This window comes from Geotrypetes seraphini, chromosome 13 (genome assembly GCF_902459505.1).
Source record: "Geotrypetes seraphini chromosome 13, aGeoSer1.1, whole genome shotgun sequence".
Taxonomy (NCBI): domain Eukaryota; kingdom Metazoa; phylum Chordata; class Amphibia; order Gymnophiona; family Dermophiidae; genus Geotrypetes; species Geotrypetes seraphini.
The window spans coordinates 45,050,760-45,064,148 of record NC_047096.1 but is presented as its reverse complement, the minus strand read 5'-3'; the positions used below and the strand labels follow the sequence as shown (position 1 = coordinate 45,064,148).

Sequence of the window (13,389 nt, the reverse complement as noted above, 5' to 3'; positions counted from 1 at the left end):
TGAGGCGGTTGAAGTTTGTTGTTTGCAGGAGGTTTCCTCATTTAATGTGAAGTCTTGAATGATCAGTTCTTGTGGTTGATTTATAAGGTGGATTGTTTGTGTTTCACTTAGCCGCTTCGTAAAGGCGTGAGCAAGCTCGCACGCCCGGTTCAGTAGTAAGAGCAGCGTTTGTGTGACCTGTCTGTCTGGTTCAGGGTCGCAAGGGTTGTTTTCAATCAGCAACGGTCGCAGGATGGTTCCTCTGTTTAAGCAGCCAAATTTAAAGTTTCCCGACAAGGGCTAAGGGGTAGAGCAAGTTCGCACGCCCGGCTCAGCAGTAAGAGCAGCAGCGTCGGTGTGGTTGGCTGGTAGTCGCTCTCAACTCCTTACATACTATGATTTCCTCCACTCCACTCCGGACAAACAATTTAATTTCGCTGAGGCTACGATTGTAGTTATTCCCAAACCAGATAAAGATGCTTACTCTGGTTAAAAATTTTCACCCTATCTCTCTTCTTAATTTAGACTACAAAATTATGGCTAAAATACTTGCAATAAGACTTACCACAGTGATCCCATCTCTCATACATGGAGATCAAACTGGATTCATCAAATATAGATACATAGGGGATAATCTTCGCTTATTTCATCATATCAATGCTCACGCCAAATCAATGTCGGATCCTGTGATTGGTCTAGCCATTGATGCTGAGAAGGCCTTTGACCGAGTGGAGTGGCCTTTCTTATTCCGAGTACTGAAATGGTACAACTTTGGTTCTTTCTTTACAGACTGGATAGAAACAATATACAGACAACCCACGGCGCGTATCCTAATAAACAACTCTCTCTCCAATAGATTTTCCCTCCATAGAGGTACCCGCCAAGGCTGTCCCCTTTCACCACTATTATTTGATTTAGCATTGGAACCTCTATTGTTAGCTATCCGACAATGTTCCTTAATTAAAGGTATTCCCTCGTCCAGTTGAGAGATTAAACTAGCAGCTTACGCTGATGATATCCTTCTCTTTCTCAAGGATCCTCTTGTCTCTTTACCTCATTTTATCCACATCGTCTCTCAATATTCTCAAATATCTGGATATTCTGTTAATTGGGAGAAATCAGAGATCTTTCCGCTAAATGATCACATTTCCTCCTCAGATCTAGCTCAATTTCCTTTTTCATGGTCACAGGGAGCCGTAAAATATTTGGGGATTTTAATATATAAAGATCCATTACTTGCTCAAGATCTCAATATATCTAAAATCAAAAACTTGGTTTCAAGTACTACATCTCGTTGGTCCCCGCTTTATTTGTCCTGGTGGGGTAGAATAGCCTCCATTAAAATGACCTTAGCTCCACAAATTAATTATACTTTATCTATGCTTCCCCTTCTCTGCCATAAACCGTTATTTCATTGGCTTAATATGAAAATTTCTGAATTTATCTGGAACAAGAAAAAACCTCGTATTGCTCTCGCCAAGCTGAAGGCCTCTAAGATTAAAGGTGGCTTAAATTTACCTGATTTTTATTATTATTACATCGCATCCTTAGCCAAATACGGAGCTCACTGGATTGTTGACTCTTATCCACAGGATCAACCAGCATGGTTTGAAATGGAATGCTTTTTATGTGCACCATTACACATCTCCTGCTTCCTTACAGTGTCGATACCTAGACACTTGAGAAAGTATTCTTTGCTGAGCGCAACACAACATGCTTTTCAATTATTAGATGCAGTGGCTGAGATCTCTGTTGCTGAAGGCCCACTCATGTCCCTTTGGAATAATTCTAAAATTCAAAATAAGGGTAGATCCCTTTCATGGAAGAGGTGGCAGCGGGCGGGTGTGTGGTTTGTTCATCAATTGATCTCCTCCTCTTCATTTGTCCCATTTGATACTTTTTGTTCTGTAAACTCACTCCCATCCTCTGTATATCCTCAATGGCTTACGCTTACTAGAATACTATCTAATGTGCAAATGCGCCCTGACTTTATGACCTCTCATCAAACTATTCGTCACTGGTCTACCTTGGCTTTACTGAAAGGTAGGGCGATATCTCTTTTTTATAGTATCTTAAGAGATCACACCTTCACTTTTACGCCTCAATCCATGAACCACTGGGGCTCTATCTTAAAGACCAAGCTTTCTGAAATAGATTGGGAACTCTTCTGGTCATCTACAAATCGTCCTCTATTATCCTCAAGAGTCTCGCAATCAATGTTCTTTGTTATGTGGAATGCAGTATGGACTCCGTTTCGAATGTGGAAAGCGAAACTGAAACAAGATCCTACCTGTTGGAACTGTTTGAAAGAGCCTGGAACTCTTGATCACATGCTTCTTCACTGTACTATGGTTCATTCCTTTTGGATTCGTATCTGGGACACCATAAAATCTATTACCAAATGTTCAGAACCTATTTCCATGGACATTATAATCCTTCGTTCTCAACACCCTTGCTTCGCACTATCAAACTGTCCTCCCAAACTCATTGACACCATGTTTGTGACAGCTCTTATGCACATTTTAAAAAATTGGAAATCATCTACATTACTAGACTACACCTTTTGGTGGAACTCTTTGAGCATGTACCATAAATTCGAATCATATGCATATGAAAAAAACATGATATCTCGTTTCTCTACAAAAATGATGCGAAATAAATCACCTTGGTCGTTCTTGGATTCATATGTTCATTCTGCCTCATAGACACTTCTACCCCTCTCTTTTTCTCCCTCTTTCTTTCTCCTTCTTTACCTTTCTTTTTTCTTTTACTTCATCCTCACTTTCTTTTTTCTTTTACTTCATCCTCTCTGCTTATCTACCCTTTCTATTTCTTTTCTTAGCAGTTTCAAATACTCTGAATGCTTCTTAATAATTTGTTATATGCAAATGAATGCAATTACGGTTTCTTTTGTTTCTACATCAATATTTCTTATTCAATTTTCATGTACTTGAACTGCTTTCTGTATATTATTTATAATATTCAATAAAATTATTGAACTCAAAAAAAAAAAAAACATTAACAGACTTCTCATTAATATCTTCATTTTCATTTTAGGTATTCATCGGGCTTTCACATTTATCTATATATTCTTTTAACTTCCCTGCTTCTTCAAAACTGAAAGTTTTGTTGTTATGAGTCACCCGCATTATAGCCGGGTATACTAATCCAAACCTGGCACCCATTGCTCTCAATTGTGGGCATAATTCTAATAGCTGTTTTCTTTTATATGCAGTTTCCTTGGCAAAATCCGGGACTATAAATATCTTTGCATCCTGACATTTCATATTTTTATGTTCCTTTGCTAATTTCAGGATCTCTTCTACTTGCTGATATCTAAGTAGCTTACATATTAAAGGTCGCGGTCCCTTTTGGCTGCTTAATCTCTTTGCTGGAATTCTGTGCTCCAACGGAAACTTACTTTGAATTGGTAGAATCTTAGGTAGGAAATTTAACAGAAAAGTAATAGGATCACCCTTCTCAATCTCCTCTGGTAATCCAAGTGCCCTCAAATTGTTCCTTCTTGCACGATTGGACAAATCCACAAAATCCCTTCTTAATGCTTCAATTTCTTTATGATCTTTATTACACAGTACTTTTTCCTCCTCACATTTTTCCACCCGTTTTTCTAAACATTCCATTTTCAAATCCACTGCATTTAACCTTTGAGTTAAACTCACTATCTCTCCTTTCACCTCCTTTATGTCTTTTGAATTTTCCAAAACGATATCTTTTATTGTTTGTATTTCTCTCATAAGATCTCTGTTATAAATTTCATCTGCTGGCAATGGCACCATCTGCGGGGAAGTGGAGTCAATTTTTGATCTTTTAACAGACCCCGATCCAGCTCCAGCCACGGAAGATTTACTTTGTCTGCCCGCCGCCATTCTTTTCTCTCACTAATTTTGTCTTTCCTTTAAACTTTTACCGCTATTTTTAAAAATCAAGCTGCCTGTCACCACGGAGCTGTTTCCTCACACAGCCTTCTTCGTTCGCCTCGAAGCCACGCCCCCCCGTTCAGAATTTTCAATGTCTCTCTGCCCCCTGCAAGATCCAGTATCTGTCTTTGTGTCCCTATTCTTCCAACTTCCACCTAGTTCCAATAGCTGCCCTCCCCCAAGGGGATCCACCATCTCCCTTCTGTCACACCAATCCCCCCCCACCCCCGGGTCTACCATCCCCTTCCCACGACACGTGGGAATCCAGCATATCTTATTCCCTCCCTTTGCTGCTGGCCCCAGAGTGACTCCAGTGTCACAATGGCTGGTCTCACCATAACTGATACTAAATTGGAAGCAGCCTGGTTCTTAACAGTTTACTTATAGTTCCCTTGCCCAGAACTCTAAACGAAGACAGAAGCTGCGGGACCTTTCCTCTTGCCTGCATTGCTATTCGCTATAAGCTCTGCCGGTCTCAATCCTGCCCCTCAAACACAGGAAGTCACTTCAGAGGGGGGCAGGATCAGGATCAGCAGAGCCTATAGCGATGCCGGCAAGAGGAAAAGTCCCGCGGCTTCTGTGTTTCTTTTTGCTGTCTGCAGCCGATCCTGAGCCCTGGAAGGTAAAGGGGAAGAGATACCGACGGGAAATTTAACCGCGTCGATCTCGCCGGCCCTCCGCGGACCGGCAGGAATTTTCTGTGGACCGGCAGTTGAAGAACAGTGCCATAAAGCAACATGATATGTAAAGATGTAAAACAAAATAATTCTGTCAAATAGGAAGGAGCATCCCCTGCTAAGACTTTATAGTAAAGACAACCCATTTTGAAAATAATCCGCGCCTCGACTGCTAACCAATGCAATTCTCTATAGAAATGGGATACAGAATCACAATTTTTCAGACTATAAATCAATCTCATTGCAGAATCTAGGCAAATGAATGGCGGACCTAAATTTATGAGATAACTTTTAAGCTTCTAAATTTAAATGAATTTTCAGTTGAAAATGTAGGCTCCTAAATTCAGCTGAAAATAGGGCACAAATTAGGAGTTCAGCTTTTCTGAAAATGTTTAAACACCAGCCACAGCATTTTCATATATATATATCACAAAGAGATTCAGCTACTATCCATATAGCTAAGCAGCTTAATCTAGGAACGATTTATTTGGTTACTGAAATTAAAACATTTCACTATACAAGAATAGAGGGGCATAATCAAAACATACGTCTAAGTCTAATTTGGACAAAGTCGGCAGGGCACAAATGTCAATTCTCGAAACTATGTCTAAAATATACTTTTTTTTAAAAAATCATCCATCTGCATGTTCTGGTGTTTGATCGTCCAGTCCGCTACTAAGTCATCTTTATACCACATTCTTGTCCAAATATTCATGCAAGACCCAAACGCCCAGAACAAGATCTTTTGGATGTGGGAGGGGCCAGCAATGTGATGGACTGGCCACCCAGACATGGCAACACCTTACAGTAGGGCACTGCTGTGAACTTCACAAAAATGGTGCCACATAAACATCTCACCAGAACTCACATATAAGTAATGTTGAGTCCCCCAAAACACTCTTGGAAAGAATTTGGAAAAACGGGAAAATTGTCAGACCGGAACTAGAGATCCCAACATAAAACTCTACAAACAACTGATAAAAGAAAAACGTAAAGCATTTTACTCATCCAAAATTAACTCATCTAATACTAGCTCAATAGGAATCAACACAAAAGAACTGTTCAACTTGGTTACAAATTTATTTGACACCACACGTTACACTTAACTCATGCATAATATTAAACTACCTTCAGCAAATGATTTAGCACAACATTTCGATTCAAAAATTAAAAATCTGAGAAATAACTGTTCAACAAATGACATATATGAACATCAAATAGCTACAATACAAGGAAATGAAATATCAGCGGACATGATTTGGAATGCCTTTCAAGATTTAGAATGGAATAATTATATCAAATTATATAACAAGTACTCTAAATCATACTATTTTGGACTCATATCCCCCAGAAATGATGAAAGCAGCTCCATTAGACTTTAAACTATCTTTGCTGAATTATTTAACCGATAACTTAAAAAAATGGAAAATTCCTCACTAATAATGGTCATATTATAATAACTCCAATTCCAAAAAATCGTAAAGAATCATCAGTATTAGTAACCAACTAAAGACCAGTAGCATCCATTCCATTTATTGTGAAAATCATGGAAGGATTGGTACATACCCAATTGAATATCTTGATCAGTTCTCTCTTTTGCACAAAACTCAATCTGGTTTTAGACCTTTGTTTAGCACTGAGACAGTAATTGGGGCTATCTTGGATAATTTGCATTTCTTATTTAGTAAGGGCCTTAATGCCCTGATCATGCAATTTGACATGAGCTCTGCCTTTGATTTAGCGGACCATGGGAAACTGTTACAATGCCTAGACACAATCGGAATCAGAGGAGAGGTCTTAGACTGGTTTCGAGGTTTCCTTATGTCCCGCATCTATAAAGTACGTTTTAATTACGATCTCTCTGATACCTGGAGCAATCCATCTGGCGTGCCGCAGGGATCACCACTATTCCCATTGCTTTTCAATGTTTGCATGTCTTCATTAGGTACACAACTGTCCCAGCTGGGGATAAAATTAATTAGTTATGCAGATGACTTTACGATCATTATCCCATTCACCACCTCTCTCTCGGAAGTTACCCCTAAGGCAACAGAAGCACTAAACTTGATGAAGCAATGGATGAGTGAATTCAGATTAAAGCTTAATTCGGAAAAAATAAAATTCTTTGTAGCTTCATCACACCCGCTTGACACTAAATCATCACTTGCATCAATAAACTCAGTTATCCTATTCAATCTACTATGAAGGTATTGGGCGTGACATTGGACCAGAACCTAACCACGAAAGACCAGGTAGACTCCTTGGCTAGAAAGGGTTTTTTCACTCTCTGGAAGCTTCGATCCATTAAAGCATATTTTGATGTTTCATCATTTAAAATTCTGGTACAGTCCCTTATACTGAGTCAACTTGATTACTGTAATGTTGCCTATTTGGCAATTTCCCAGAAGAATATGCAGCGATTACAACTGATACAAAATGCGGCAGTCAGGTTAATTTTTGGGTTGAAGAAGTTCGATCATGTAACGCCTTCCTACCGACTTCTGCATTGGCTGCCGATGGAGGCACGTGTGAGGTTCAAGATTGGATGTTTTTGCTTTAAGGTACTATTCGGATTAGCCCCTAAATATATAACTGACCTTTTCTCTTTCACAACCAACAGACATAAGAGAAGCTCACACTTGAATTTTTTTCCCCCCTCCGGTTAGAGGATGCAAATTTAAAAAACATCATCAACATCTTCTTCCACATCAGGCAGCATTATGAGATAAAGCACCTGGAACAACTGCTTATGCCTACTTATGGGGAATTTAGGAAAAACCTACTTAGGTAACTGAAGTATTTAGGTAACTGACCTGTACAATCTTAGTCTACAATATCTGATCTCTAGAGCCGTTTAGCACTAGCTCTTAACTTTGTTAATTCTACTCAATCTGTAGCATCTTTTAATCATTGTAAACCGCCTAGAACTTCACGGGCCTGTGGTATATAAACTGTTATTATTATTACTATACCCACCTGTCTACAACCCCAATAGCCCTTATGGCTGCAAATGGCTCCTAAATGGCAGTACAGTAGGGCTTTGTGGGGGCTCACATTTTCCACCATGAATGTAGTGGTTAGAGTGGCTTATAGGACCTAGGTCCTCCTCGCTATGGTTCACTAGCCTCTGTGCAGCTCTACTAGGCTTTCCAATAGCAGGTGCTGATGTTCCGGAGACGGGTAAGTATGTTTTTATTCTGATTTTTATGGTGGTGTGAAGGGGTCAGTGATCACTGGGGTGGTGTTGGGGGGTCTGTACTTTTGTGTCTGCGGTGGTTATTTGGTCACTTTGGATACTTATGGGCACTTAGACTTGGTTTTAGATTGCCTAAGTCACAACATATAAGTTCCATCCAGCCAGCCTTGTAAAACTTTTGATTATCCCTGCAGTACGACTAAGTCGAGGTTGGCCCATGTCCCGCCCAAATCCCACCCTCGCCACTCCTCCAAAAATGCTCCTTTCAGCTCTGAGCACACAGCAGCATTCAGAGGCCTAAAATGTCCCTGGATATGTCTAAAAAGCCATTTTGATTATCAGCATTTGGACAACCTGTTTTTTAGGTGTCGACTTGGGCGGGTTTTTAGAAGTATTTCCACTTCGATTATGAGACCCAAAGTAGCTGAATACCTCCATTTACTCATATTTGGATAGTGCCAGGTTGTCTGTTCAATTTTCAGTGGCTTTTATTGATGAATGGAACCCTTATATAGTTAGCAATTGATGCAAAATACGTAAGTACTTTTGAATATTGACCTGTGCTACAGCTTGGCTCTCTCATTGGCTCCCCATAGATGTGCATGTTTGCAAAAGCCCCGATTTAAGCTGCTCTGTCATTATACATTTTCTTTTATAAAATGGCATTGTCTTAGGCTAATTGTATCAAATACAGATTTTTTCTGTGGCCCAATGCATATTTTACAAAAGATTCTGCACTCAGTGAACTTTTTGTAAAATGCACTGCTAATTATGAACAACCTGACTTGACTATCTGTTTTCAAAACCAGATGCCCTATACAAATTAGGCTGTAAGAATCATTATTTGGACATGTAACATTTTTTCATAGAGTACTTTACAGCTTAATATTACTGAAGGACACATCTAATAGTAAAAAACCCATGTCACAGGGAGATAAAGAGGGCAATTCTGTGAAGGGACACATCTACAGGTAGGTGCCACTTAGGCATGTTAAAGGCACCATTAATTGACAGGTTGGCATCTATGTACATTAGGCACTATTTTATAAGATAGCACCTATGTGCCATGGGTGTGTTTCCCAGTGTGTCCATGCCTATTTATTCTATGACAGAATCTAGGTGCCTAGGTTCCATTATAGAACACTAGCTTAACTCAGCATCCACAGATCTAACATTTAGGCATTTGTACTTATGGCAGTAGAGTTACCATATGGCTCCAGAAAAAGAGGACAGATTGCTTTCAATGGAAGTAAAACCTAGATGTCTCAATCCATCTTCTTTTTTCTAGAGCAGGGATGCACATAATTTACAGTATCATGTAAGCTACATACTTTAAGTAGGAGCCCTACTGCAGAGAAGAGATTCATGTGCCATCGGGAGCCTGACTTCCTTTGTTTTTTTCTTTCCAAGGATTTAGAAAGCAGCTGCTTCTATGAACTTGATTAAGGAAGACTTACTGGCAGACATGCCTCCCTTCAGCACCTTGTCTATAGAATTAGATTTTCAGACCCCAAGGGACCCTGCTCTCTCACAATTTTCTACTGCAGAAGGGCAACTCTGCCAGTTTGAACAAAGTACAGGAAAAATCCCAACCCTGCCCTTACCTTGTCCAGCCGGGGAAAAGGTTTCTTCACAAAGGCAATCCGGGCATCTGTATTGAGAGCTAGAAACTCCTGGACTTCCTCGCTATTAGCAATCTCCGGGATGACACACACTTGCTGAAAGAACAATGCATCCAGTTTTGAGTGCCTGAGCATCCAGAGCTACCACTCTAACCATTTGAAAACTGACCAGTTACTCTGAGCAACAGTGCAATGACAGAAGTGATTTCAACTGTGAAGAGACCAATTTATTTAAAACATTCATAAAATCACCAATCCACTACTGTTCTCAGCAGCATACAATATACCATAAGTCATTAAAATACAAACACACAGAGCAGAGTGACGAAAATGGTTAAGGGACAGGGGGAGTTGCCGTACAACGAGAGGATGGAGAAACTGGGCCACTTCTCCCTTGAAAAGAGGAGATTGAAAGGGGACATGATCGAAACATTCAAGATATTGAAGGGAATTGACTTAGTAGAGAAAGAGAGATTGTTCACCTTCTCCAAGGTAAAGAGAACAAGAAGGCACTAGCTATAGAAGGGAAAAGATTCCGTACAAATATAAGGAAGTTCTTCACTCAGAGTGGTAGAAACCTGGAACGCTCTTCCGGAGGCTGTTATAGGGGAAAGCAAGGTTGGATAAGTTCCTACTGGAACAGAACATATGCAAGTAAGGCTAGACTCAAATAGGGCACTGGTCTTTGACCTAAGGGCCGCCGCGTGAGCGGACTGCTGGGCACGATGGACCACTGGTCTGGCCCAGCAGCAGCAAATCTTATGATAAAACAAAGCTAATCTCCCATCCATCCAATGCCTAAACCCCAATGTAGTATCCCATCCCTCCCATTATACTATCCCTTTAATATTAGTGTTTCCTCTAAACTGCTTTGAGCTGTATGGGAGTCATCAATTGGCTTTCCTGTTAGTGAGAGGAGAAGCAACAAAGTAACCCCTTACAAGTCAAAGCTGCTTAGCAGGAACACTGCTATTCAGCTAAAAATAAAATGCACTGTGCTATTTCCTAAAACTATGAACATTCTTCGTTAGGTGCCATCAATTCGTGTTTGAATCCTAGCAACTTGATAATGATATCAAGTTTTCGTGGCAGAATATAGAAGTAGATTGCTGGGTCTTTCTTCTGTGCAGTATAAATTCAATGCTGTTGCCACTGTCACATCAAACGCGATCCTCCACCTCCAAAACAGCAAATCTGCTGCTGCCCAGATGGGTGGTACATGGTTAGTCTGACACTGCTGAAACCTGTCCGCCTTGGGAGGCCATGCTGGTAGTGAAGCTACCGACAGCATAGCTTTTAGCTACACAGATGCGCGCAAGCCTCAGTGGCACAACAAGCCCATGTACCATGACTAGAGGAATATTCTCTACTAAACGCAATTCTGGTTGTAACATAACTGAAAACCAGAGGCTTAGTAATACAAAAATTCAGAAGACGAAGAACAGTATTACCACAAATAAAATTTCTTTGAAAGATGGGCTTTTTAATAAAGGATCACAATGTGGCCACATTTCGCCCTCAGGCTGTATCAGGGGTACAATGATACAGCAAATCCCAGTGACAAATACAAGGTTATTTTGAATCATAGAATATAAGCACAATGTAAAACTCTCTCATATTTCCCACACAGTATTATCGTATTTTCACCCATATACTGCGCACCCGTGTAAAACGCGCACACGGGTATATCGCGCGGGAAACACAAATTTATATAAAAAAAATTTAATATAGCGCGCACAGGCGTATACCGCGCATGCTAAAACCTCCTCCCGCCTACTCCGAACCGGCATCCTCCCCCCAGCTTGCTTACTCGAGAGCGCATTTTTTTTTTTTCATTCGAATCCGGCATTCCCCCTGCGAACCGGCATCCTCCCCCCCCTGCGATCCTACATCCCCCCCATCACCGCAAAACATCTCTTACCCGATTGGGCACCGGCAGTGCCAGTGCCCGAAGATCCTCCCTCGTTGGGTTGAGCTGGGCTGGGCTGGGCTGGGCGGTGCGGTGCGAGAGAGATCCTCCTTCTTCCTGCGCCGGGCTGGATTAGGCTTTGAGCATTTGCGCATGCTCAAAGCCTTCTGGTCTCGCTCTCTCCGAGATAATGCTCAAAGCCTTCTGGTCTCGCTCTCTCCGAGATTATCTCGGAGAGAGCGAGACCAGAAGGCTTTGAGCGTGCGCAAATGCTCAAAGCCTAGTCCAGCCCGGCGCAGGAAGAAGGAGGATCTCTCTCGCACCGCACCGCCCAGCCCAGCCCAACGAAGGAGGATCTTCGGGCACTGGCACATCCTGTGCATTGGTGCTGGTGCCGGTGCCCAATCGGATAAGAGATGTTTTGCAGTGCTGGGGGCGATGTAGGATCGCGGGGGAGGGAAGGTGACGCGAGCGGGGGGGAGGATGCTGGATCGGATTGAAAAAAAAAAGTTGTAAAACGCGCTCACACGTATAACGCGCACGATTATGCACGGTTTGTAAAAATTGTGTATAACGCGTGCGTTATATGCGTGAAAATACGGTACAGCATAAGTCAAACTATCAAAAGAAGTGTTGGAGCGCTTTTCATATAAGAGAAAAGTCTTGGCATGTTGTGTATGCTCAGCTTTGCTAGATATTTCTCATACATATTTGAGAAGAAGTGAGCTGTAGGTTTTGGGAGAGAGGAGAGATACACACATGGGTAATTAGGAAGGGGTGTATTTCCCTCTCCTCTTTCTGAAAGAGAAATTGATACCCTTGAGAAGATTCTTTTTCAATAAGACGCAGGGAGTGAGACTCTCCACACCTTCAGGAAGGACTCTAGGAGGCTCTTCCGTGCTTCCACTTTCTCACTGTCCATGTTCCCAAATGGCAGGTCTGGGAAGAGTTTCTTTGGCCCTTTTATGTCTGAAAAGAAAAAAAACAAAAAAGATAAGTCTTGAAAGAAAAGCTGGCAAGAAGTGCAGATGATCCTTGGCACAGAACTGACATCAGATTATGCCGTGCCAGTACTGATTGCTGGCAGAAAACATATGAGCATTTCAACTTTTGGGTACCAATGTATAGCACTCTGTATACCATGCTAGTGTATGATGATTGAAAATATGAATGCCTTGGTTGACGCAACAAATGGATATTTGTTTTGTTTTCTGTTTAACTCAATTTTGATTATATAGGGCTTATATAGAGAGGAGTGTGTGGTATAGTGGTTAGAGTTATAGCCTCAGCACCCTGATATTATGGGTTCAAATCCAATGCTGCTCCTTCTGACCTTGGGCAAGTCACTTAATTAGGTAGAACGTGAGCCCACCGGGACAGATGGGGAAAAATGCTTGAGTACGTGAATATAAACTTAGGCTGTAAGTGGTATATAAATACTAAAATTAAATAATTGATTTTTAGCAGGGTAAAGGTGCATTAACATCAATTAACAAAATTATTATATAATAATTTCATATAAATGTAAAAAGTTGTTAAAAAGATTCCCTGGACACAAATTACCATATTCAGTAAATGGCGCCATAAGTTAGGTGCCTAGATTGCGTCCAACTAACACCCAACTTGATTAATTTAATTGGCTTTAATTGGCATGGTAATTGACCGTGCCATTAAAATCCAATTAAAAACTTGTTAAAAAAAAAGTAGGTGCCAGAATCGCACCTACAGTGTGGCGGCTAGCAGTGCCTAAGGTCAAATTAGATGTGGTTAGGGGCAGAGATGACCTTAGCAGCCACTAGGCGCAATTCTGCCAAAAAATTTAGGTGCTAGCAACATAGGCCTTTAAAACCCTGGCCTACATTACCATTACCTAAGTTTGTTTTTAGGCGCCAGTAGCCGCAATTCCGCTAGCAGTGCCTAAGTATGATTAACACCACAGCTGACGTCATTTTTCTGTTCACCAAAGTGTCTGATAAACCCACTCAAAGATTTTTCAAACTATTGTTTAAATTTATATCATGCTTTATGAAGCAGCTTATGATACTTTTAAAAGACACAAGGGGAATTT

The 13,389-nt window shown here is 41.0% G+C and overlaps 1 protein-coding gene across 3 annotated transcripts in view; it reads right to left on the bottom strand.

Moving 5' to 3' along the window:
* The window catches only part of SNX19 (sorting nexin 19), a 143,826-nt gene that overhangs the window by 115,701 nt on the left and 14,736 nt on the right, over positions 1–13,389 (bottom strand). For all 3 annotated transcript variants that reach the window (XM_033918242.1, XM_033918243.1, XM_033918244.1), the window contains exons 3-4: positions 12,190–12,290; positions 9,395–9,508 (exon numbers count right to left, since the gene is read on the bottom strand). In XM_033918242.1, coding sequence (XP_033774133.1) covers positions 9,395–9,508; positions 12,190–12,290 — 215 coding nt within the window. The remainder of the gene's footprint in view (positions 1–9,394; positions 9,509–12,189; positions 12,291–13,389) is intronic.